The 25104-nt window shown below is 42.8% G+C and overlaps 1 protein-coding gene across 1 annotated transcript in view; it reads left to right on the top strand.

Moving 5' to 3' along the window:
• The window catches only part of DNAH11 (dynein axonemal heavy chain 11), a 262190-nt gene that overhangs the window by 65461 nt on the left and 171625 nt on the right, over positions 1–25104 (top strand). The window contains exons 15-24 of the mRNA XM_083189115.1: positions 3885–4280; positions 5245–5577; positions 7665–7919; positions 8006–8175; positions 10445–10667; positions 12606–12722; positions 12810–12896; positions 16316–16474; positions 20950–21033; positions 22056–22214. Coding sequence (XP_083045241.1) covers positions 3885–4280; positions 5245–5577; positions 7665–7919; positions 8006–8175; positions 10445–10667; positions 12606–12722; positions 12810–12896; positions 16316–16474; positions 20950–21033; positions 22056–22214 — 1983 coding nt within the window. The remainder of the gene's footprint in view (positions 1–3884; positions 4281–5244; positions 5578–7664; positions 7920–8005; positions 8176–10444; positions 10668–12605; positions 12723–12809; positions 12897–16315; positions 16475–20949; positions 21034–22055; positions 22215–25104) is intronic.

The raw sequence follows: 25104 nt of genomic DNA, 5'->3' as shown, positions 1-25104 counted from the left end.
ACTGTATTGTTTTTAAAAATGACAATTATTGCAATCAAAGCAAATCGACTATAGTGTTTTAAAATAAATTGCCAATTAGGGACACTCTTCCGTTGTAATCTAATTTATATTTCATTTTACCCTCTCCTGCTAAGCAGAACAGAGACAGCAATCATAACATTTTCAAAGGATTTGCTCAGCAAGACACACAATAATACCACAACAGACCTAGTATCACTAGAATTCCTTTCATTGTGTATACTGAATTTGATCAGAAGATAAGCCGCGTACACACAGAGCGATTTGGTCGCTGAGCGATTTTGACATAATATAGCTCAGTGACCAAAGCGCTGAGTGTCCCATTTTCATCAGCAAACAGCGATAGTCGCTGATGAAAACAGAGTCACTGCAGGGGGAAGCCGCTGATCACAGGAGGATGCTCCTCCGACCAGCAACCATATCCCAGGCGATATAGGCTAAAATCGCCTTGTGTGTACGGGGCTTTACTTGTCCTTGAGCATTATTAAAGAAAAAAGGTATAAGAATGTTCATAGAGTGTAAAGGTGCCCATACACTAGTCCGGTTTGGGACGATTTTCCCATGGATCGGGCCAAGCAATCGGTCCAAATTGCATGTGTTTGTATTGTACAAAATGACTACACTTTTGTGTCCAACATATATTAATTCTTAAGCCCCTAGATGGCTGGTGGGCGTTATTGTCCATGACACATAGATAATCAGGTTCTTGTATGGTAATGTTTGTCCTCTCCTCCTACTCCCTGTCCTCGTATTGTAAAGGTGGCCATACACTTAGCCAAGGTATCACATGCAGCCTCGAATGCAATACTTCAGCAAATCCATTCAGTCATTTTGTATCCTTATTGCAGCAGTGACAATCTCCGGTTCCAATCGCATGGGACCGGCATCGGATCGGATTTGGAAGTTAAAAAGGTACTCTTTACCTAGAAGGGCGCCCACGATTTTGATCTTGGGCATCGCAAGGTAAAAAATCGTGTCGGTCGCATCGCATGCGACCAAAAAATCGCATGCGATGCGACCGACGCGATTACCGCGATTTCCCATAGGGAACAATGTTTAATGTCCCAATTGACCCGATTTTCCATAGGGAACAATGTTTAATGGCTCACAGAGGCCAAATAGGCACCCTGAAGTGTGAAATGGCCCCCCCAATTGTTAACGCCACCCCACGATCAACGTCAACCCGAAGCGTGGCGAGCGGCGGCGGTACGCGTCCTACGACCTTTTCATACCCCCACTATCCACGTCGGCGTGGAGTTGAGAATAGAAAGTGTGGCGAGCGCAGCGAGCCACCGAGCCCGAAGCGTGGCAAGGGGACGCGGACACCTGTGAAGCCCGCGAGGGGACGCGTATACCTGTGAAGGTGTCCGCGTCCCCACGCGGGGCTCGCTGCGCTCGCCGCGCTTCGGGCTCGGTGGCTCGCTGCGCTCGCCAAACTTTCTATTCTCAACTCCACGCCGACGTGGATAGTGGGGGTATGAAAGGTCGTAGGACGCATACCGCCGCCCCTCGCGGGCTCGCTGCACTCGCCACGCTTTGGGTTGACGTTGATCGTGGGGTGGCGTTAACAATTGGGGGGGCCATTTCACACTTCAGGGTGCCTATTTGACCTCTGTGGGCCATTTAACATTGTTCCCTATGGAAAATCGGGTCAATTGGGACATTTAACATTGTTGATTTTTTGGTACATGCCATGCCCGCGATGGGCGCCCTTCTAGGTAAAGAGTACCGTTAAAAACATATGGTTTGACACTTTTCACATGATTTATCATCCCAATGCGTCGAAATCACTTGAAAAGGGCCCAAATCGCACCAGTGTATGGGGGCCTTTAGCATTAACTGGCTTTAACAGGCAGGGGGTGGGGTATTAGGGAGTAGTAGGAGCTTTTGTTTTTTTGGAAAGTTAACACTTTGGTACCCAGGCTCCTCCAGCTTTAACTATTCCCATGGTTCTAGTGTCCCTCATGAATTCAGAGAAAAAGTAAGAAGAAAACTCCCTCCCATTGTTTGTTACATGTACTATAATACAGCCTCACACCCGAACCATATTTAATGTGATGGTTATTGCCTGTCTTACACAGTCCTGCAACAAGCTTCATTTCTGTAAATAGTCACTTGATTCACGCATATTTGCTAAAGGGTCCCAGCTGTGAACACTGCTTTCCATCAAGAGACCCAAATTGCCTACATTCATGTGTGTTCCCAGTAGCATTTTGAATTCCTTTAGTGTCGGGACATTTAATTGAGCTTACATTTAATACATTAATATTAAAAAATTCTAGTAAAGTTATTTAGTTTGAAGGATAACTCAAATGCTTGAATTTAGAGTGAAAAACCTAACCCTAATATAAAGTCTATGGGAAAGACAAAGTAAATAATGATAAAGTATCAGGCAATCCGCACCCAACTGCCATGTTACAAGCTGTGTTTGAAATATGACAGTTTGGGGCTGCTGGATGATACTTTAATCTCCACCCACGTTACCTCTCTCCAAGGCTTAGTACATCATAGACCTCTTATGGCCTTAATTTTCTCGATAGTTCTGGATCAATTGGCATTTACCGGAAGTATCAGATGACCACTACGGCATTGGTTCAGCTCTCGCACTCATTGTAATAAAGTTAACCCTTGAACTACCTCCTCATCCAATACTAACCCATCCCTGAAACCTTACATTATAATTTTTATTATTATTTATATTACTCACTTCCCACAAAATTCCCCGAAATAACCACAAAATAGCTCACATGCCCCCATAGATCAACTGTACTGCTAAACTGTGTTCAAACGTCCTCACATGTCCAGCTCCACTAAAACTTTGAGTTTGCTTGAATGATTTAGGAGTCATGGCCAATTCCTGGAGGCATGAACACACCTTCTCTGAAATAGTAGGAACTAGGAATAGATTAATCATCCTGTGCGTACTGCAGGGGGGGACATATTTGTTCTCTGCAGCGAGTCAAGGCCCCTCAAACCAGCCCTGGTCGAGGTCAATACCTACCAATTCCGCCTCCCATTTCAGTGCCCCTGCACAGGACACTTTAACACCCGCTGACCACAGATAGCACTCATATCAACACATACATCTCCACTCACTTGGAGTACCAATGCTCACCCACTAATAATCTGGCGACAACTAATTATAACTTTTGTAATTGGTCATTAGTGGGTAAACACTGCTAATTATTTATATCAAAATGTCTTAGTTAACATTTTGTATACAGGTGATTTCTTTTATAGAATGAAAGCAAAAATTAAACTGGGCAATTGAGTACTCGGCAAAGGGTTACGGTATAGTGGTTTGACAGTGTCAAGGTCGACAGTGACTAGGTCAACAGGTAAACACCTGAAAATGGTTGACATACTATAGGTGGACATTGCCAGAAGGTCGACACAAGCTTTAAGTCGACATGGACATAGTCGACACTCAAAAGGTCGACACACGGTTTCACTGGTTTTTGGTGTCTATCTGGACATATGAATATATATGACATATAAGTGTACCGCTGCACTCGCCATGCTTCGGGCACACTATTCTCACTTTATGCCTACTTGGATAGTAAAGTATGAACTTAGTTGGTCTTCACCAAAAATAAAAAGAAGAGAAAAACTCATGTTGACCATGACCATGATTGAGAATTTTGTTACCCCCAACATCAAATATATTCCAGCAATTCTGCTTAAGGAAAATGTACAATATTGATGGCCATCAAGTGAACATTACATTGGCAATTCACGGGCTGTGATTCTAAATTAATTATGCGTGCGTACTGTATTTTGTTGATCCATACAGATGCTTTATACATGACAGTACATGCAGCAATATGAATGCTTGCCTAACCTTTGACTGGTTCATATTTTGATAGTATATAGGAAGCCTGGATCTCCTAGTTCAGTGGTACAATAAACTTCAGCAAACCGTACTGGAAGTCGAATACCCCTTGATTAAAGAGGACATGGCGGCCATTAATGAACAGCTGAGAGATGCAGAGACTCGCTACACATGGAATCGGGAGGACTGCTGGGATTACATTGTTCAGGTGAAATCGGTAGTCTACGACTTGGAGAGGAGAGTCCAGCAATCTAAGGACAACATAACGGCCATGCAACAGATCATGAACACATGGGCCGAGCAAGCACTGTTCTCCCGGAAAGACAACAAGAAAGAAACCCTGATTAATCTAGAAGAGAAAAGCGACCGAATCAGTAAAAAATATAAATCAATCCAAGAAGACGGCCACAAGCTGCGCAGTTTAGCCGAGGTACCCCGTGTGTCTACATTATATTCTAATAGCAAAGTGCACCACCATCTAGCCATACTCACCAATATTCACGAGAGTGAAGCTTCCATTTTCACAGAAAACTAGAGACGTCTTTGAGGCATTATTTTCCTTCCAGTGTTTGTGGGTAACCGGTACAATTTATGCCCCTGCAGCGTGTAGCATTATGGATATCTTTGTAAAGCTAATTCTAATACTGGGCATTAGTACAATGCGCTAAAATATAATGTCATTTTCAAACTCTTTCCTCTACGCGGCTTCTAGTTTTTCAAGCTGCAAAGAGAAAACTGTATGGATATTCTGGTTTATGTGGTATTTAATTAACTAATGGCATAATGATTACATTTTCAAGGAATATATATTTTATTCATCTGCCAAAAGGAACACTTAGGGGGGTCATATTCAATGCTGGCAGATATTTCCTATATAAATAATGTACCTAGAAAAAGCAGAGAAACCAAGCGCTTGTTATATGAGGGAGGGACAAGGTAGAAATAAGAGTCAGAGGAAACAAAAATGAGGATAACAACCAGACTGATAAGGACAGGTGATTCTTTTTCAAAAAAATTTATTCTTGTTGAATTGCACTGTATATATTGCTTTACAACTGATGGAAGTGGGACAATGGGCAGCAAATTGAGGTCCAGAAGGTTTTCATAGGGAGCCTGACCTCTAAATCCACCCCTCGCCAGAGGTGCAGAATTCAGTTTGTTTATTTATTTTAAAGCGGAAATCATATTAAAAGCCCAAATCAACCAGCTTAGTAAATGATTGCTGCTTTTAAAAAAATGAGCAGACCTGCAGAAAGTCCGGAACCTTGGGTATCTGAGGCATTTGCATTTAGCACCTACAGTAGTCTGTGCATTTTTTCAGTTCATGTAACATTTGGGAGTCAACTTCCATTGATCGGTGACAAATTAACAAATCATCACTTCTGGTTTTCTAGGAAAACATGAAACTCTTGAAGGCTGTTCCAGATGTAGACTCATGGAAGATGTACGTGGAATACATGGATGACATTGTGGCAGATGGCTTGTACAATGCCATTTTGAACTCTTTAGAGTTCTTTGTAGAGAACACAGATGAAAAATTAAAGCCAGCACCTTTATTTGAGGCACAAATGTCTCTTAACGGCAGCGAAATTGTATTTAAACCCTCATTGAACAAAGACGATGGGGATGGTCTCTACGACCTCATGGAAGAACTTCTAGGTGACATATTTAAAATCTCAGGGCAAGTAAAGAGAATTGCAAAACATTTTGGGGCAGACAATTACCAGGTAAGCCTGCTAAGAAATGTATTTGGCATTTCTTGACAAATTGTGTGAATGTATATAAAAAAATGTGAGTTTGCATGATATACAATGCCTATTACCATGGTCATAGCTATAGTGGGTGCAGTAGGTACCTTTGCTATAGGGCAAACGATTTAAGGGGGTCACTGTAATGTGGCATAATCTCAACTGGGCATTGTAATGTAATATAATATGAACTAGAGGCATTGAAATGTACACTTCAGTATAAAGTAATATGTTCTGTTGACACTACAGCAGAATGTGAATTGGGGGCACTGTGTGGCATAATGTGTATTGGCATACATTTAGCATATTGTGAACTATGGAACTACGTCAATGGCTTATAAAATGAACAGCTGCTACTGAGAGGGCTCACTAGAAAAAGTAGGTTTGGGGACCTTTAAAATGTTGCTATGTGGCACACATAATTCTGGCTATGCCCCTGCTCCAGATCATCCCTTGGTCATGCAACTATGGTTGCTGCCAATGTCAACGTGTATGGTCATGTGTTGTAAAGTATATAAATTAAAAGGCGTTCTTCTTCCCGTTCAGCTTATTGTTTATTACCTATGATTTTCATCATCTACTAGAAAACATGCACAGGTCATTGGTCTAGTATTTTACTATTATTGTTTTTTATTCATATGGTGCATAAGAGTTCGTTGGCACCATACCCATGTCTTGAAACATACAGTGACCGTTATAAAGATCAAAGGTGACCACATATGTCAGTAAGACACAAGTTCATAAATGTACATAATTAACACCCGCTTGCCATAATTACATAATAATGGTGAAAGGAGGGATGGTCCTGCCCACTACAGCATAAATTCTATAGGGGCTACAGGTAAATGCAAAGCAGCAAAGGGGGCAGAGTTGGTACTTGTGTATTATCACGGCACTCGCGAAATCGCATGCAAATCATATGCAAATCGCATGCAAAAATCGCATGCGATTTGTGGCCGATTTTCATGGTATTCCATCCTAGTACACGCCTGAAGTGTGGTGAGGGGACGCGGTACGCGTCCTCCCGACCTGTTCATACCCCCACTATCCACGTCGGCGTTGAGTTTATTTTATAAAGTGTGGCGAGCGGATGCTTAATCCGATCCCGAAGCATGGCGAGCGGACGCGGAATACACGTCAAGTAATCCGTGTCCCCTCACCACGCTTCGGGATCATTTTCCACGTTTCCTCGCAGGGCTCACTACGCTCGCCATGCTTCGGGCTCGGTGGCTCGCTGCGCTCGCCACACTTTATAAAATCAACTCCACGCCAACGTGGATAGTGGGGGTATGAACAGGTCGGGAGGACGCATACCGCGTCCCCACGTGGGGCTCGCTACGATCGCCACACTTCGGGCTGACTAGGATAGTGGTGGGATGCTAGGATTTAATAGCATGCAAATCGCATCGCGGATCGAATCGCCCGCAAATCGCATGCAAATCAGCCACGAAATCACATGCGATATCGCCTGCGATATAGCATGCGATTCACATGAAATCGGGCGCCGTGATAATACACAAGTACTGCAGAGTTTGTTAGTGCAGAGGTTGGAGATTTAATAGGGAAGGGGCATTGGGGGTTATTCAGATCTGATCGTAGACTGGATGATTATTGTTCGACTGCTCATGTGCACTAATTGTAGCGCGCATGCATGAGGCCTTTCTGCAAAATAATCCAGCCTCTTTTTGTGATAGCCGTTTGCCAGTTGGTTAAGAGGAAGCCGGTGGTGGTAACTGGGAGTGTCAGGGGTTACGCAGGTGTGCCCAAGCGTTTTCAGGGAAGGCATTTGCCTTCAGCTCTGGCCTCGAGCAGCCATTTTCTGTTGCACCAACGGAGTAGGTCCTGGGTTCCGCACTGACTGAGGGTGAGTGAGTTGCAGGCTTGCACAGGGTGGGATTTAACTCTGGCAGGCGGTTCTGATTGCAGAACTCTGATAATTAGCAGAGAACGATCAGATCTGAATAACCACCATAGTGGACTTTAATGAAGATAAACGTTTCAAATAAACATGTAAAGGTTGAAGGATGAGGGGTTAAAGTCTAATTGAGTGTTTCAATATATTACAGAATGACCTAGATGAAATGACGGATCTTGCAGAGATACGGCAAGAAATTATGAACAAGGTTACCATGGTTATCGACAAAGTCTTAGATTATAGAAGCATGTATGACTCCTATTCCTACCTGTGGACAGATGATCGGTCTGAGTTCATGAGGCAATTCCTCCTGTATGGTCACGTGTTGACATCTGAAGAAATTGAGTCTCACATTGATGATGTGGTTCCAGAAAATCCTCCTTCCATTGAGCAGTTTAAAGAACAGGCACGTTGTAGTAATATGTACTGTAGATGTACATCAGCCATTTTCTTAATAGAAGCACATTTAAAATAATGCACTTTTTATTCTAGATTGACATCTATGAAAACCTATACACTCAGATCTTTTCTTCTGAAGACACAAAGGTCTTTGAAAGCTGGTTCAGGCTAGATTTGAAGCCCTTTAAAACGAGCATGCTGGTCACCATTAGGAAATGGAGTTGGATGTTTAAAGAACATCTTCTCAGATTTGTTGTGGACAGGTGAGCTGTGTGGGTTTGTTATAATCAATAGCCACATTTTCAGGTCAAGAGATATTTTTATAGACAACATACAGTAATACTTACATTGCCAAAATCAACTTAGGAATGATAAAAATACATATTAATGGTCAAAAAAATCATATTTTTCAAAGTGCAAGAAAAAGTTACACCTACATATTCTAATCTGTTCTCCGCAACATAAATCAATTTGCTCAATGACCGTTCATACTTCTGAACCGAATAATCAGCTGTGTAACTATATTTAGTATAGGGAATTTTGTCAATGGTGACTTTTAATTTTAAAGCCGCAACAGAAAAAATGCTAAACTAACTTGGCTTAGCATTGTTACGGTTGCCTTATTAAGTCTACCAGTCATAGCTGCCTGACCTACCACCCAACAGTAAATATATCCCTTGGTTGGGCAAAATTAGGGCTTTCCTTCCTTGCTACTTTAGATCCAGAATGGGCACGTTGGTGCATCTAGTATTACAGAACAGTGTGAAGATGTTTTGATGCTAAATTACTGGAAAAAAATAGGGGACTGAAGAGGATGCATTATTCTGGGTGCAGTGGCAAAATGAATCTGATCTGATTTGTACTTCAAAAATATTTTGATAAGTTCCTGACAAAATGAATGATCCTAACTATGGCCCTTATTCTGATCGGTGCGGCCGGATCCGAATATGCGGACAGGACCGTGCATGCGAAACCCCGCCTTCCATACGGATCGCCAACTCCGTCCGTATGCGGTAAGAAGCTGTCCGAACGGACTGCACGTGTATTTTTCATGGAATGCGCCTCCTCCATCTCAGGGAACCTCCCCCATCATTCGATGGTCGCAGAACATAGAATGCAGGACCGAGTGGTCCACCAGCTCCCGCAACCTCAGACCACACGGACATTTTTCCGTGCAAAAGCAGGGGTCTGGGCGGGCAGCTGACATCCGGCGATGTCATATGTCCGCCCCTTACACGTGCGTCACGGCCGCATTACCATACGTACGCCCAGCGTTTGCATGGGAACGCCCATGAAACGCGGGGCATACGCATATGGTAATGAACCCAAATAGCCCTTCATGCCCCTCTCCACCCCCTGTTCGGAGTGTTCACATTTCATGCGGGATTTGGCCGTACGCCCCGCTCGCACATGCGCAGAGACGCCTCTGCACATGCGCAGACACAAAACATCGGCGGCACGAACGCACGCGGATATTACCGCACCAACCAGAATAAGGGCCTATGTACATCTGTGTGATGGAGAATAGGCTCCCCTTGAGCAGGGACTGAAATTACTCTACAAATACTCAATGTAAAACACTGCGGAATGAAATTATTCTCTGCACAGTGGGGTATAAATTAGTCCTGACATTTTTTTAACCGCAAAAAAATAATAGGTTTTCCCCAAAAAGTTTTTTAGCGATTTCCCCCCCCCCCCCCCCTCCCATGCCTCTCCAATTAGGCCCTCATTTTTTGTGGCTGAAAAAAAATACTGTTATCTCGCGAAAATATATAACATCCCTATGAAGTCACTGACTTTTTTCGTAGACTTTTTTCGTAGATGTGATTTGCAGAAAAAGATGGTTGTCTGGGAATTGGTTTCACATCGGTGCTAATTGGATATCCTTGGGTGTGCTAATTAGTGTGGACAGAAAGGTCTACTGTCTAGGCAATAGTATGACACTAAAAAGTTGACATGGAGCCTTGCTCCACTAAGGATGAGCTTGGTGCGCTTTACAGTTCCCAATCGAAATCCACGTGGATGCTAAAGTATAAAAAGTAAAAAAGTTAAAAAAAGGTTGTGCTTTTTTTTCTGCAAAAACTCACATCAACCTTTTCACCCATCGATCATTATCACATCGACATTTTGCATGTCATTCTTTTGGTGTCAACATAGGTTTACAGTGTCTAGGCCAACAGTAAAATATATCATCCGGTTACCTTATTTTTGCAAGTTAAGAATACATTTCTGCCTACAAATAATGGGGGTCTAATTGGATAGGCCGGAAAAAAAATAATCACAATAAATTTGCAAAAACATCCCCTGAACCATCACCTTCATTTGTATTGATAGAATATTTTGATATATTTCCATTTAGTAAGTGAGGAAGTAAGGAGGTTGTATGCTGCAATATCATCAGATAAACTAGTAGTATACACTTTGTCTATTTTGCTGTATTTAATATGAGAGGACTGTGTATACCAGGTTTAACAGAAGAGTAACTGGAGGTAAATATAGTAATGTGGACGGTGATTGTTCCTGTACTCTTAGCTTGACTGACCTGGAGGAATTTATTAAGGAGACTGACTCTGGCCTGCAGCAGAAGGTGCCAGAAGGTAATTATGCTGCACTTGTTGGCGTCATGGAACATCTCCTGGCTGTGAGAGACCGGCAGGCGGCAACTGATGAGATCTTTGACCCTATCAAGCAGACCATCATACTGTTAGAGAGCTATGGGCAAAAACTGCCAGACCTGGTTTACACACAGCTGGAGGTAACTATGTAGCTGCATTGTTAATGTGTATACGGTGATTGTATTACATAATCCCGAATCATGAAATACTAGGTAAAACTCACAATATTATAGTACCACAACTCCTGACCAGCAGTGCACTATAGCTTGTCTGTGCATTGTAGTTCCTGTACTTGAGTTTTAGGTTTTCTTTATTTTGGGATAAATTAAATACAGGACTATAGTGTTGTATTATTCACAGTATATCATATATATATATATATATATATATATATATATATATATATATATATATATATATATATTATATATATATATATATATATATATATATATATATATATATATATATATATATATATATATATATATATATATATTGGTTTTTAAATAAGAACTGTGGGTACTTGTGAGTTATCCGGGCGTCCGATTTTTAAATCGGGTCGGATCGGGACATCGCATCGCATCGCATGCGACCATCGGATGCGATGCGATGCGATGCGATGACCCGATTTTTCCATAGGAATCAATGTTAAAATGGACTGAGTCCATTTTAACATGGAATTCAATGGGAAAAAGGGGTCCTTTTCATACCCCTACTATCCAAGTGGGCATGGAGTTGGATATAAACCTGTGGCGAGCGTAGCGAGCCACCGAGCCCAAAGCGTGGCGAGCGTAGCGAGCCCCGCGAGGGGACACGGAATACCGTCCCCTCGCGGGGCTCGCCACGCTTCGGGCTCGGTGGCTCGCTACGCTCGCCACAGGTTTATATCCAACTCCATGCCCACTTGGATAGTAGGGGTATGAAAAGGACCCCTTTTTCCCATTGAATTCCATGTTAAAATGGACTCAGTCCATTTTAACATTGATTCCTATGGAAAAATCGGGTCATCGCATCCGATGGTCGCATGCGATGCGATGCGATATCGTATCGCATCGCATCTGATTGTATGCCTTAACTTAAGGCATACAATCAAAAAATCGGACGCCCAGATAACTCACAAGTACCGAACTGTGGCCTTATGGTTGAGCAATAGGAGGTGTGATCATTACAATCCATTGGCCGATCTTGTAAAACTCTACCCAAGGTTTAATTTTTTAGATTAATATATAAATAGTGTTCCCGCTAGGCTGTTATAGCGGGGCGCTGCGCCCTGCCCGATTTTTACAGGGCAAAATGCGCCCTGCCCTGCTAGCAGCGCCCCGCTAAAACAGCGTGGTGCCTGCCCTGGCTGTGTGTACGGGGAAGCTCAGCGCCGCCTTAGACGGCGATTCCCAGCGCTTCCCCGGCAGCGCGGTAACTTCGGCGGTGCCGGCCCCGCCTCCTTTAGTGACGGAGCCGGCCGGGCCCGCCCCTTTTCGCGACGTTGCGGCCCGGGCACGCCCCTTTTCGTGACGTCGCTGCCCGGGACCGCCCACAATTGTGACGCCGGCGGGCCCGGTCTGCCCCCCTTGCGCTGCGGCGCCCTGCCCGCCCTCATTTCTAGAGGGAACACTAATAAATATATATTTTATATGTATATTATTTGATAACCAAACATTTCAAATGGCCAATGGGTGACTAGTTATGATTGCTATAAAACTACAGTATTTATTTCAGAATAATCACCTGAAAGCTGGATATAAACAGTGTTTACACTATATCAGAGAGCTCCCAATACTGCATCAGAGAGTGATGCATGAATGTAGCAGTGGATGCAGTGGCAGAACTTGTGATTGGTTGGCCCAGGCAAAAATATATAATTTGGGCCCCCTCCTCCACTCCAACCCAAGTTCACAATATGCAACACCGTAGTGAGTGACCGGGTGAGACAAGGATGCATAGTGGGTGACGGAGGCAGCAGTGGGCCCCTTAGTCCTCAGGGGCCCAGGTGCACTGTTCCTGCTGCTCCAATAGTAGATCCGCCTCTGAGTGGATAGTAGACTGAATTTGGTTTGCATGCTTCTTATTACCTCCAGGAGCTGCCCGAGAAATGGAACAATACCAAGAAAACAGCCATTACTGTGAAGCATGATCTGGCCCCCCTACAGATAGCAGAGGTTTCTGTCATCAGGAAGCGATGTGTTGCGTTTGATGTAAGTGAGATACTATATACAGCAATATCTGTAATGATCAGTCTTGCTATGTGGGATTATTTAATTTCCATTTTTGTGTCTTTCTAGATGAAACAGAACAATTTTAGAGAAACATTTTGTTTGGAAGCTCCATTCTCATATGGTGCACAAATGCCGTATACACTTCTGGATAAGGTTTGTGACATAGGCCACACACATTCTGTTGCCCTGCAATCCCCGTGTCCCCAATCAGCAGGGAACACTCACTAACATTGCATGTACACAGTATGTGCAATGTTTGCCCCACCCCATAGCAACTAACCAGCCACTTGCTTTCATAGTCTGCTTTGTACTACATAGATACTGATACCTGATTGGTTACATTGGATCAATGCACATGATGTGTGTGTGCTGTATTAGTAAATAACCCTCATTAATGTCTCAAAATCTGTACTTACTACATTGACCCAGTGAAGTTTCTGAAAAATGTAACCTTTTCATATTTTTATGTAATATTGTGGAACAGAGGTGTAAAGTACGGGTGGGTGCCATTTGCCCCCCCCCCCCCCCCCTTCCTCAAGCAAGCACATCAGTATGCTGCCATTTGGGGCCACAGGTACGGTGTATATGAACATACCATGCGGAGGGGATATAACAAGTGTGTTTGTTCCTGGCCACAGGGAGTGTAGTTAAAATTGTCTGGGCTTCTGTCTTAAGCCCCTTTTAGAGGGGTGCGTTAGAGTGATACCTCGCTGGCCTATTCCTGTGATAAACCCAGGACGACATTTTCATTTACAGACTATCTGTTTTTATCACATTTGCAATTCTTCTCGTTTGTTCCTCAACTTCCACACCACACGCAGTAGAACATAAGTAGAGCGCTAAAGTATCACCAATTGTATATACTGGGCTTCTGTGTTACAGGCACATTAAGATACTAAAGCTGGGTACACACTAGGGGTCAGATTTAACAACAAGTGATATTCCTGTTATTACTCCTTCTGAATAATAAATGGAGCTCCAGCAAAGTAACTCCTACGTTTTAGTTTTTTTTTACACGAAAGTCAGGAACTGTTTGGCTATAGCACCATTTATCATTTGTAATGCGTGATAACAAGATTATCATTCGTTTATGAATCTCCCCTAGGACAGACCAAATGGTATTTGAGCCTCAAAAGAAAAGTAGATTTTCACATGCATGGGTTGTACACTAGGGAAGCATAAAGTAGCAGATGTGAATGAGATAAAATATACTAGGACAGCTGTGACTAACTCAGAATCCAGTCCATAATTTGGAAAACAACGAAAAGAGCAACATTTCAGTGTATTGAAACACTTTCATCAGGGCTGATAATTCGGTACTCTTTACTTAGAAGGGCGCCCACGATTTTGATCGTGGGCATCGTTAGTAAAAAATCTCGGGCATTGAATGCACTAAAAAATCGGGTGCGATCAACCGTCAAGATGCCCGAGATTTCCCATAGGGAACAATGTTAAATGTCTCAATTGACCCAATTTTCCTGTTCAATGCCTCAATTGACCCGATTTTTCCATAGGAAACAATGTTAAATGGGCCACAGAGGCCAAATAGGCACCCTGAAGTGTATAATGGCCACCCGAATTGTTAACGCCACCCCACGATCAACGTCAACCCGATGCGTGGCGAGCGGCGGCGGTACGCGTCCTACGACCTTTTCATACCCCCACTATCCACGTCGGCGTGGAGTTGAGAATAGAAAGTGTGGCGAGCGCAGCGAGCCCCGCGAGGGTACGCGGACAGCTGTGAAGCCCGCGAGGGGACGCGGATACCTGTGAAGGTATCCGCGTCCCCTCGCGGGGCTCGCTGCGCTCACCACGCTTCGGGCTCGGTGGCTCGCTGCGCTCGCCACACTTTCTATTCTCAACTCCACGCCGACGTGGATAGTGGGGGTATGAAAAGGTCGTAGGACGCGTACCGCCGCCCCTCGCGGGCTCGCTGCGCTCGCCACGCTTCGGGTTGACGTTGATTGTGGGGTGGCGTTAACAATTCGGGTGGCCATTATTCACTTCAGGGTGCCTATTTGGCCTCTGTGGCCCATTTAACATTGTTTCCTATGGAAAAATTGGGTCAATTGAGGCATTGAACAGGAAAATCGAGTCAATTGAGACATTTAACATTGTTCCCTATGGGAAATCTCGGGCATCTCGTCTGTCGCATCGCACCTGATTTTTTAGTGCATTCAATGCCCGAGATGGCCGAGATGGGCGCCCTTCTAAGTAAAGAGTACCGATAATTCTTTTTGTGTGTGTGTATTTCAAGTGTTGCTTACAAATCCGCTGTACTCACCTGTAGAATAGCTGGGCTACTTGTCTGCGTCTTCCCTCAGTCTAACAGTGGCCGGCCAGCTCATGTGGTGCACCAATGAATGCAATATCTCCTGTAATTCTAAATGATCTGTTTGTGCTTCATTTGTCAAGTTTTTCTTCATCTCTTACCGTATGCCTTGAATATAATGCCATTCAGTTTAAAATAGAACTGTTTAATAATAGAAATGGAGGAAGTCCAACTTAATTGCTAATTTTATCCTGCAGTTTATTTAATTGCATTCATTGTCATTACACAGTGGTGTGTGATTTTAGAGGAATCTACTAAAGATCAATTTTCTTTTTATTTAGAGTCAAGTAAGGGAAAATGGAATCATTATCTAAACATTCTAACTTGCCAAACATTTGCTTTTCTTTTCAAAGCAAATTCTGACAATTGTAGACTTAAAAATAAATACATATATAAAAGATTTATACAGGCTATGTTCTCTTAACCAAAACCTTTTTTATTTGTTTCATTAACTCGCTCTGGCACCTGACTCCAGAATGGGTCTTGACCATTGGCAGCTCCAGAGTAGGGGACTGTAGCACAGTTCAAAATTCAAATGGAGGAGTGACTTCATCTGTCACCAACTGCCATTCCAAACTGACTCACTAGCATTGGGTGTGGCTCCCCTATTTGAATTTTTAACTGTGCTGCAGCCCCTCTGGAACTGCCACTGGTTATGACCATCTGAGCATAGGGTCGTGACTCCATGTTGTTGACCATCAGGCTGATGACTTCTCTAATCTCTCAGTCCGAGAAATCTGTTGAATTGTCTGTTATTTCATACTCCTCGCATCATTTTTGCCTCTACAATGCTGCCATGTATGTGCCATCTTCTGACCACGCATGTGTGGTGACCATTCTGTAATAACTTACTGGAGTCCTGTAATAGTTTTTATCGTCTGATGGGGTCCCGGCGCAAAATAGTTTGAGAAACCCTGAACTAACACATTAATTTCAATATGGCTTCCAGTATGTGCACTAAACAGTTCACTGAAATTGATAAAGCCATTGAAATGAACAAAGCTCCAAAGCATTGCTATTTTTCCCCATATCAATAAAGATTTAATTGTTTGCAAAACCAATATAAATGAAAATGCAGACTCTGAATTCACTGGAAAATGTTCTCTGTGTTTGACGTTTTTGTATTATGAGATCTGTAGTATCTAGTGAATATATAAATTGCACTATCATTAATATAGATTTACAATGTGCTAGAGAAAAGATGAATCGTCTTGTCATATTTGCTATAACTATCCCACAGGCCAACCAGGATCTACGTGACTTGGAGCAGGAAGTGAGGCACATACAAGAATCCGCTAATCTGTTTGAAGTGGCCGTCCCCGATTACAAGCAGATGAGGAAGTGCCGCGAAGAGATAAAACTACTTAAGGAATTGTGGGATATTATATACAATGTCCGGGTATGGTCTCCCCTCTCTACAATGTGATCTCAGAAGATGATTAATATGCAGATATTATTTTCTGGTTTTCAAGCAAGATTTATAATCACGCAACATACTTTAAGTTATTGCCATCAAAATTCGTTTTTAGCCAATTAAACCAAAAGCAGCGGAGGAATGAGTGGTGGGCCCAGCATCTCCTATCCATAATACACACATTTCAGCACAGGTAAAGAGCTAACACTGCTCATCCGCTCAAGTTAAGATTGCCTCAAAGAGGTCTGGACTGCATCAGGGATGAAATAAGGCAAGGAAAGGTGAGAAAAGGGAATACGAGATAGAAGAAAGAGATGGGGCACCTCTGACTGTACTGCATCCACAGATGATTCTGTGTTACTACAATTGGTATCCCACATCGGGGGTGGTTTATAATATGTCATTGTGACTCATTATAATACTGCAAGCTATGGGCCTCTTCAGTGTGGTAGGCCTCGGTGCAATGCACAAACTGTACCACTAGTAGTTCACACCTGACCAAAAGTATAAGGTGTAAGTTGTGAAGACAACCAAATTTTATATACTGTATATTGTATTACACTAACTGTAAGTGAAAAATATTGTGGTTATTACATAAAGGTTTTGAAACTTTTCTAAATGGATTAGCAAACTATTATCATTTATTTATATATAGCGCCACCAATTACAAAGCACTGTACTGAGAATTATAAAAGATGTCCCTACATTTGCTATTAATAAACATTCTATTTATAGAGCACTGTCTTTCCATTTGGACACAAAGTACAGTACTTTTCACTATTGGTTGAGGCAGCCATCTTGACCTATGTAATTACACAAACATGGGGCCCTGGTTGGAAATGAACCAATGACCCATGTGTGTACAACAGCAAAACTAACCACCATGTGGAGGATTTTGGTAAATAGTTCTTTGAGCTCTAGTCCTTTATCAAGACCCTTGGTGCTGAGTGAAATTATATACAAAACGCTCTGATCTCTAGCGGTCAATTGGATACACAGATTAAATGTACTGAGTTCCATAGGTCTTGATAAAATGCTAGAACTCAGGAGTAGATGTATAATAGCAGCACTTATCGGCATGCTATTGGGATGCGGTCAAAATCCCGATAGCATGGTCGTAATATACCGATGCCGGAATCCCGACCGCCGCAATGCCGGCACTTTGTCCCTCTATGAGTGTCCACAACACCCATAGAGGGAGAATAAAATAGTGTGCTGAGCATAGCGGGCCTGCTGCGTGGCAAGCGCAGCGAGCCTGCAAGGGGGAGCGTTCCACGGCCCCCCCTTGTCGGTATTTCAGCGGTCAAGATTCCGGCGTCAGTATTTTGACCGCCGTGATTTCATACTGATCCCATGCTATCTTTTAGATAGCAGAGACAATATGGACAGGGGTCAATATTGTAATAATGACTGAGGTGTCTTCAATATTCTGGTGCTTATAATTTTGATGGTCAGAATCACCACAGGGATTTTGTGGATTTATATGGTCAGAAAAATATCCCAGTGACTAATTTCATTCTGTAGCTGTGGAAGTGCTTACTTACACTTACAATTTTTAATTTACTTATTTGCCCCGAAACACATAACATTTTATTCATGTTTTTTTTTTCCTTATTTCTTTTCAACCTACCAGAGATGCCTCTTCAGTTCTTCCCCAGAGTCCTGATCTTTTTCACCTTTGATACTCTTAGCTGAATATAAATTATTACATTTGTGTAAAAAATAAAAACCCATGTGCACCAATATATATGTTATACACCTTATATAGTGAGCTTACTAGGTTCTAAAGGTGCCCACACACTAGATTGGCCGATTACCGATAAATCGTCTGATATATATATATTTTTACCGATAATCGGCCCAACATTTTAAGATCGCAGATGTTTCTTGTGTGTATGTACCTAAAGGATACATTCATTCATTTAGATTTGAGCAGTGGCGTAACTATAAATATTGCTCCCCCCTGCCAAAATAGTTTCTGGCGCCCACCCCCCCCCCCCTTATGCCTCTTACACCTTACGCTACACACCATAATGCCCCTTACACATTTTGTCACACTCCATAGAGCCCCCTACACTATATGCCACACACTGTAATGCCACTTACACATTATACTACACATCATAATGCCACTTACTTGAGCCAATTCCAATAGGGTATGCACACTGTTCGATTTTGTCTATTTTTCTATTCAATTTTATATTATATATAGTATAAGCAAAATCACCTCGAAATTGAACAGAAATTGAATGCTTTTGATTCGATCCCAATGCGTAGCTATGCAACATTGAAATCAAATAGAAAAATAGACTGTGCCGGCAAGACTATAGTACAGATCTGTACTATATAGTCTAAATCGAATGTGTACACAACACCATGTGCTTCGGGATCGAATCAGCATTGAATAAAAAGTCAATTGCACAATGTGTACACTACTTAAGTTCTAACTTACTACAGGGGCAATTATCAAGATGTTATGTTAGCATATCATTATAGTAACATGCTTGTACATAATACTACTATTATTATTATTATTACAATAGCATATTACATAAACGAGGGCACATTGAATTAAAGTTCAAGACAATATAGGAGAAGTACAAGGTATATAAAGTTAGCAAATGACACTGAAATAAGTATCAGGATGGCAGAAAACCGCAGAATTTGGTGTCATTGGAGTGAGTATGGAGTAGAAGTTAGTTTGGTACTTGTTTCCTAGAACGGCACCAATTGCTTAGAGGTCTATTCTGCGTAAAAAAATCGCATCGCATGCCATTTTAGTGGCATGCGATGTGATTTTTTAGTTAATTTATTCACTGCTCTTATGTCGCCAGGCCCATCTCATCGCATCCTCTGACTTTTTCATTACCCCACTATCCACGTCGGCGTGGAGTTGATTTTATATAGTGTGGCGAGCGCAGTATACATGTAAAATAATCCGCGTCCAATCGCAGGGCTCGCTACGCTCGCCACGCTTCGGGCTCGGTGGCTCGCTGCGCTCGCCACACTATATAAAATCAACTACACGCCGACGTGAATGGTGGGGTAATGAAAAAGTGAGAGCACGCGTTCCGCCGCCGCTCACCACACTTCGGGTGGGGGGGGGGGGGGTGCGTTAAACCTATTTTTTGGGACATACAATCATATTATTGTATACCTAATGTCATGGCATCGCACACCCTATAAAATCGCATGCGATTTTGCGGGACATGCGATGGGATCCCATGCAATATATTGGGAATACAATGACCATAGAGAAAATTACATTAAAAAATCCCAAAAAATAATGCATCGCATCGCATGCCGCTATAATGGCCCATGCGATGTGATGATTTCCCTATGGTGCCGTACGTAGGAAATCTGGGCGCCATGCTAGGAAACAAGTACCGATAGTTTAAATACTGTAAGAGGAGGAGGGGCACATGAGGGAAAAGGGCCCTGCTTGTGACAACTTATATTCTAAAGGAGATGGGTCAGATTTTACAAAGATGGGAGTGCTAGTGAAGATGGCAACCAAGCAGATTCCATCTATTCTAGAAAGTTTTACACCAGAGAGTCTGATGGTGAGAGGTAGAGAGTTCCAGAGAAAGGGATCAGAACCTGCAAAATGGAGGTAGGAGTGGGAGGAGGTAATCAGTAGGAAGGGGGGTGGCATGCATTAGCAAAGCAGAGAGGACAGGTGGGAGTTTAAAGGAAGATGAGGTCATAGATGAAAATGGGGGAGGAGTGGGTGAGGGCTTTATCAGTGAGTGTGAGGAGATTGCATTGGATTGTGAAAGGGAAGGGGAGCCAGTGAAGGATGTAAGGTGTAAGACAAGGGAGGAAGAGTGGTCTTCAGGCTAGATGTACTAAGCTTGAAAAGTCATAAAATGGAGCGTGATCAACAACCAGTCATTCATCTCCTAACAGCCATGTCAGAAGCTGTGTTTGAAAAATGGCAGGTAGGAGCTGATTGGCTGGTGGTTTATCACTCTCCATGTTATCAGTTTTCAAGCTTAGTGCATCTCATCCTTAGAGTTCCGTGGGCCTCAGTGATCGGTAATGGTATGGTAACACCCCATTGAATTTCACAGGAGTCAAAGATAGCAATGATAAGCTAGGAATATAACGGCCCATCATCTACTTAGTGCCAGCCATACAATGCAGAGAAAAGCATTGCATTGCATGGATCTTCTATAGATAGCTATACAATGCAACGTTACAAGTACTAAATGGCAATTTTATATTGCACATAATTTATTCACTCTATTTTGAGTGAAATAAATATAGATTTGTATAATGCCCACATAGGGCCACATATGCTACTGGGCCCCAGAGCGGTCACATGGGCTAACAATTGCTTTGAATTTGATATTAGGGTCAGTGGATATCTCACTAGGAGTAATATGTGGCATTCAGGATGTGTTAGAATGTAAATAATGGCCCGGGTAATTACTGCATATTTCATCTTTGTTTTACAGACCAGCATCACTGATTGGGTTAAAACTCAGTGGAGGCAGATTAATGTGGAGCAGATGGATGTCGAACTCAGAAGGTTTTCTAAGGCAAGTTCCACAGCTGTCACAATTATGAAATGCTCTACAAAAATATTGTTCTCCAGCGCGTTATGCACATTGATTAAAGTACATAATGATCATTCTTTATTATGGACGTAGAGGCGACAATTTAGGGTTTAGGCTGTTTGAAACTTGGCTTTTATTTTTTATATTCACCAATGTCTTCTCAAAATATTGTAGTTATGTGTCAAATGTAAGTTTTTGTTTTATGTTAAATGCTCTTTAGCATTTTTAACACAATGAGGATTTATAGATCTGGATATGACAACGTTGATCCGCTTTGAAATCACAAATCCAGGATTTTGAACCTGGGTCAGACCTTTTCACACTGAACTTGGATCACCCACTACACACACTGCGACTCAGGTTTAACCCAGGTTGAAATGCCGGTTTGCTTGACCCAGGTTAATCACTTTAATGCTTTCACACAGCACCTAGACCCAGCAGTAACCCAGGTTATTTAGGCAATGCTAAAGGGGTATTCTGTAAGTAAATTAGTTCTATAATCCTACAACTGCATTCCGGTGGCATCAAAAATATCAGATTACCAACCAATAACTGCAGGACCTTTATTAGATGTGGACCCAGAGATAGCCCCTGTGATCTTGTTTTGGGTAGCGCTATCACTCTGTGCCACCCTTTATGTCTGACTAAACTAGCCTAAAATTTGTTATTAGAAGATTAAGAGAAATTGCCACATTCTTTGGGCAGTTTCGGATACTTATATGCAGGGGATGCTCCAGAAGGGGGCTGCAGCCCAGTTCAAAATTAAGGGAGGCCCAGCAACTGCCATTCCAAACTGACTCACTGGCAGGTGGTGTGGCTCCCCTGTTTGAAATTTGGGATTGTGCTGCAGCCCCACTCAGGAGCCACCACTTCTAATGTGCTTGATTTTTTTTTCTAGCTGTGCTCAAATTCCCCCCATAGAGTAGAGGAGTAGTGTTAGCCTTTTATTATATAGGATTTTTGAATTTTCTATTATTTTTAACTATTTCATTAATTTTATAAAGGAAATCTGGTCACTGGACAAGCAGGTCCGCTCCTGGGACGCATATGCAGGCTTAGATATGACTGTGAAAAACCTGATCACTTCTTTGCGAGCTGTAACTGATCTACAGAACCCGGCTATACGTGACAGGCACTGGCACCAGCTAATGATTGCCACAAAGGTAGGTTTCTGGCATGCCTGGTGCTTAGTGGAGATTATGCACCTTCAGATAAGGTCTGTTCCTTTGTATATAATTGGTTTAGAGTCACACACTAAGCCAGGCATGTCCAAACTATGGGGGTTATTCTAGTCCATTCTTTCTGACAAAATCCTTCTCAGATGTGCACTGCGGGTGGGGCAGATGTAACTTGTGCAGAGAGAATTAGATTTGGGTGGGGTTTTTCTTCAAAGTGAGATCTATATTGAAGTGTAAAATCATGCAGTCAGTATTTTCCCTGCACAGAAACAAAATAACTCACCCAAATCTAATTCTCTCTGCACATGTTACATCTGCCCCCCTGCAGTGCACATGGTTTTGTCCATCTAAGAAGGATTTTGTCAGAAAGAATGAACTAGAATAAACCCCTATGTCCTGCTGTTGTGAAACTACAAGTCCCACCATGCCTTGCCACAGTATTGTTATGAGGGAATGCTAAAACTATGGCAAGGCATGCTGGGATGTGTAATTTCACAACAGCTGGAGGGCCACAGTTTGGACATGCCTGCACTAAGCAGTTATTCATGTAAATGGCCAATGTTTTTCTTCAGCGCATGTGTTTTTGGTACAGAGTGAATGTATCCTAATTGTTTCCACATGTACGCACTGGAAAGATTTAGATGCAGGGTCTATGGGTTTGGTGGGTATTCCTGGGCGGTAACCAGAGGGTGGCTAAGCCGACATGGGCATGTTACAGGCTTGTTGCTATAAGCAGCTGCTTCCAAAGATGTGCCGCGACTCACACAGGAGGCTCAGAGACACAAATGTACTGTTGCAAGATGTTGCAAGATGCTGCAAGCGGGTGTCTCAGTATAAAAAAAAAAAAAAAAATCAGCTGAGGCATAAGTATAAGACGCCACTTCTGCAAGGCTACAAATGTATTATATATAGTGCAGTTTATAAAGATAGATGTTTAGTTATATTCTTAAAAAATAACTTTATTAAGTTAATCTAAAATACATGATTTTATTTTACCTTTAATGTGACATTACCACAGACCAAGAGTCCCACTTGTATGATAAAGGTGGATGTGTTCTTGACAGGCTGAGCAGGTATTGGTGCTTATGCGATTTTTCCACTGGCACAGGGCGAGATTCTCTATCACAGAAATGCGGTAAAAACCCCGTTATCGGGGTTTTTACCGCATTTCTGTATTCTCTAACCTCCCTCCGCAGTGTCATTGCTGCGGAGGGAATCGCCAGCAAAAGCTGGCGGTTCCCTGCAGAAGCCTATGGGCTTCTTACCGCAGCGGTGTGTGAGGGATCCGTCATGGGACCCAGCATGCCCTGCGGCTGGCGCGTCAGTCTGCGCATGCGCAGACGGACTCCCGGGTCATAGACCCGGAAGTCCAGCAACGGCGCCGCATCGCAAGGGACAGCTCTTATCACAAGAGCTGTCCCTTGCGTTAATGACCGCATATTTTAGAGAATATGCGGTCATTAGAAATGCGGTGGCCGGCGAAGAGGGCTGCGGATTTTAGAGAATCCCGCCCACAAGCTGAAAAGTTTGTGGGCAAGGTGCATAAATTACATCGCTGCCATATTTTCAAATATTATATGCTAATGTACTCTACCTTAGCTTACTTTCCATAATAAAGCATACAGGGATTTATTTACAGTCCTGGGAGATTCTGACTGGAGGGTAGCTATATAGAGTCACAGCTACGGTCCCTCTTATTGGAGTGTCGCTGTTTGCGTACCAAGCTGCACTTAGGAGGCCATACTCAGATAGTAAATCTGCACCTGCCATAGGTGTCATGGTGCTGGTGTCGTCTAAAGACGCAGTAGGTAGTATTACAGATGCTCAAAGTGGGCATCTCTTGCACATTTAAACGCACTTATATACATTAAGTCACAAATATACATTAAGTCACAAACTGTAAATACCCAGTTTGTTGTATCACTGTCTCCAATTGTAAAGCGAAACGGAATCTGCTGCGCTATATAAGAAACTGATAATAAATAAAATAATAAATAAATATGGGCGACAGCCAGAAACCGCATCTGCGTCTACCTCTAAATCAACCCCTTAGTTTTTACTTTAGCTGCATGAAATTGCTGAACATTGTCACTTGAAAACGACTGAATTATCATAAAACTATTTGTACACATACACATAGGCGAATCTAGGGGGTGGTCCGGGGGTGCACAGGACCACCCATTAGCCCATTTTGTAGCTGAGGGATGGGGCTTTCCAACAAGCCCAGCCCCGTGTCTCTAGCCCCCTGGGAACCGGAGATATACGGCCAGGCAAAGCTGGAACATTTTCCCTATAGGATAACGTGGGATCCGCTAATTCCGACCCCCACCCAGTTCAATGGCTGCCAGTTCCCCCTTCGGCATCACTGAAGCTCGAGGTTGATCTCAGACGAACCCAAATCGCTGGGCCTTCAATCTGAAACCAGGCTGGATCCATATGGGTTGATTGGCTCCAGGGATATTGAGGTTAAACCGTTTTTTTTTTTTTTATTTCATTTCTTAAATGTAATTTCATGACTGTTTATGTTCTTTGATGGCAGATTTCTCTGTAACTAAACAGCCCTGTTTCACGTGACCAAAATCATTCTAAGCCAACTCAAAAGTTCTTCAATAGGATATTACTCATGTAAATGGGTCAGTTGGTTCCGAAGATATAGCTGGTTGGTTAAAGGGGGGTATGGAGAGGGGAGTGGTTGTCTCTCCCCCTCACACCAGAAAATGCAGGGACTAGGCTGGTGTATAAGGGGTCAGCCTGGGAATGTCCCTGCATGATCCTGGGACCATATTTCCGGGTAAATCCCTGCATTTTCTGTTGTGAAAGGGGTATTATTTCAAACAGCCGTAACCTGCAGTGCTCTGAATACAGCCGGGCAGCC

Source organism: Crinia signifera, chromosome 5 (genome assembly GCF_055691185.1).
Source record: "Crinia signifera chromosome 5, ASM5569118v1, whole genome shotgun sequence".
NCBI classification, from domain to species: Eukaryota; Metazoa; Chordata; class Amphibia; order Anura; family Myobatrachidae; genus Crinia; species Crinia signifera.
This window is presented reverse-complemented; position numbering and strand designations above follow the sequence as displayed.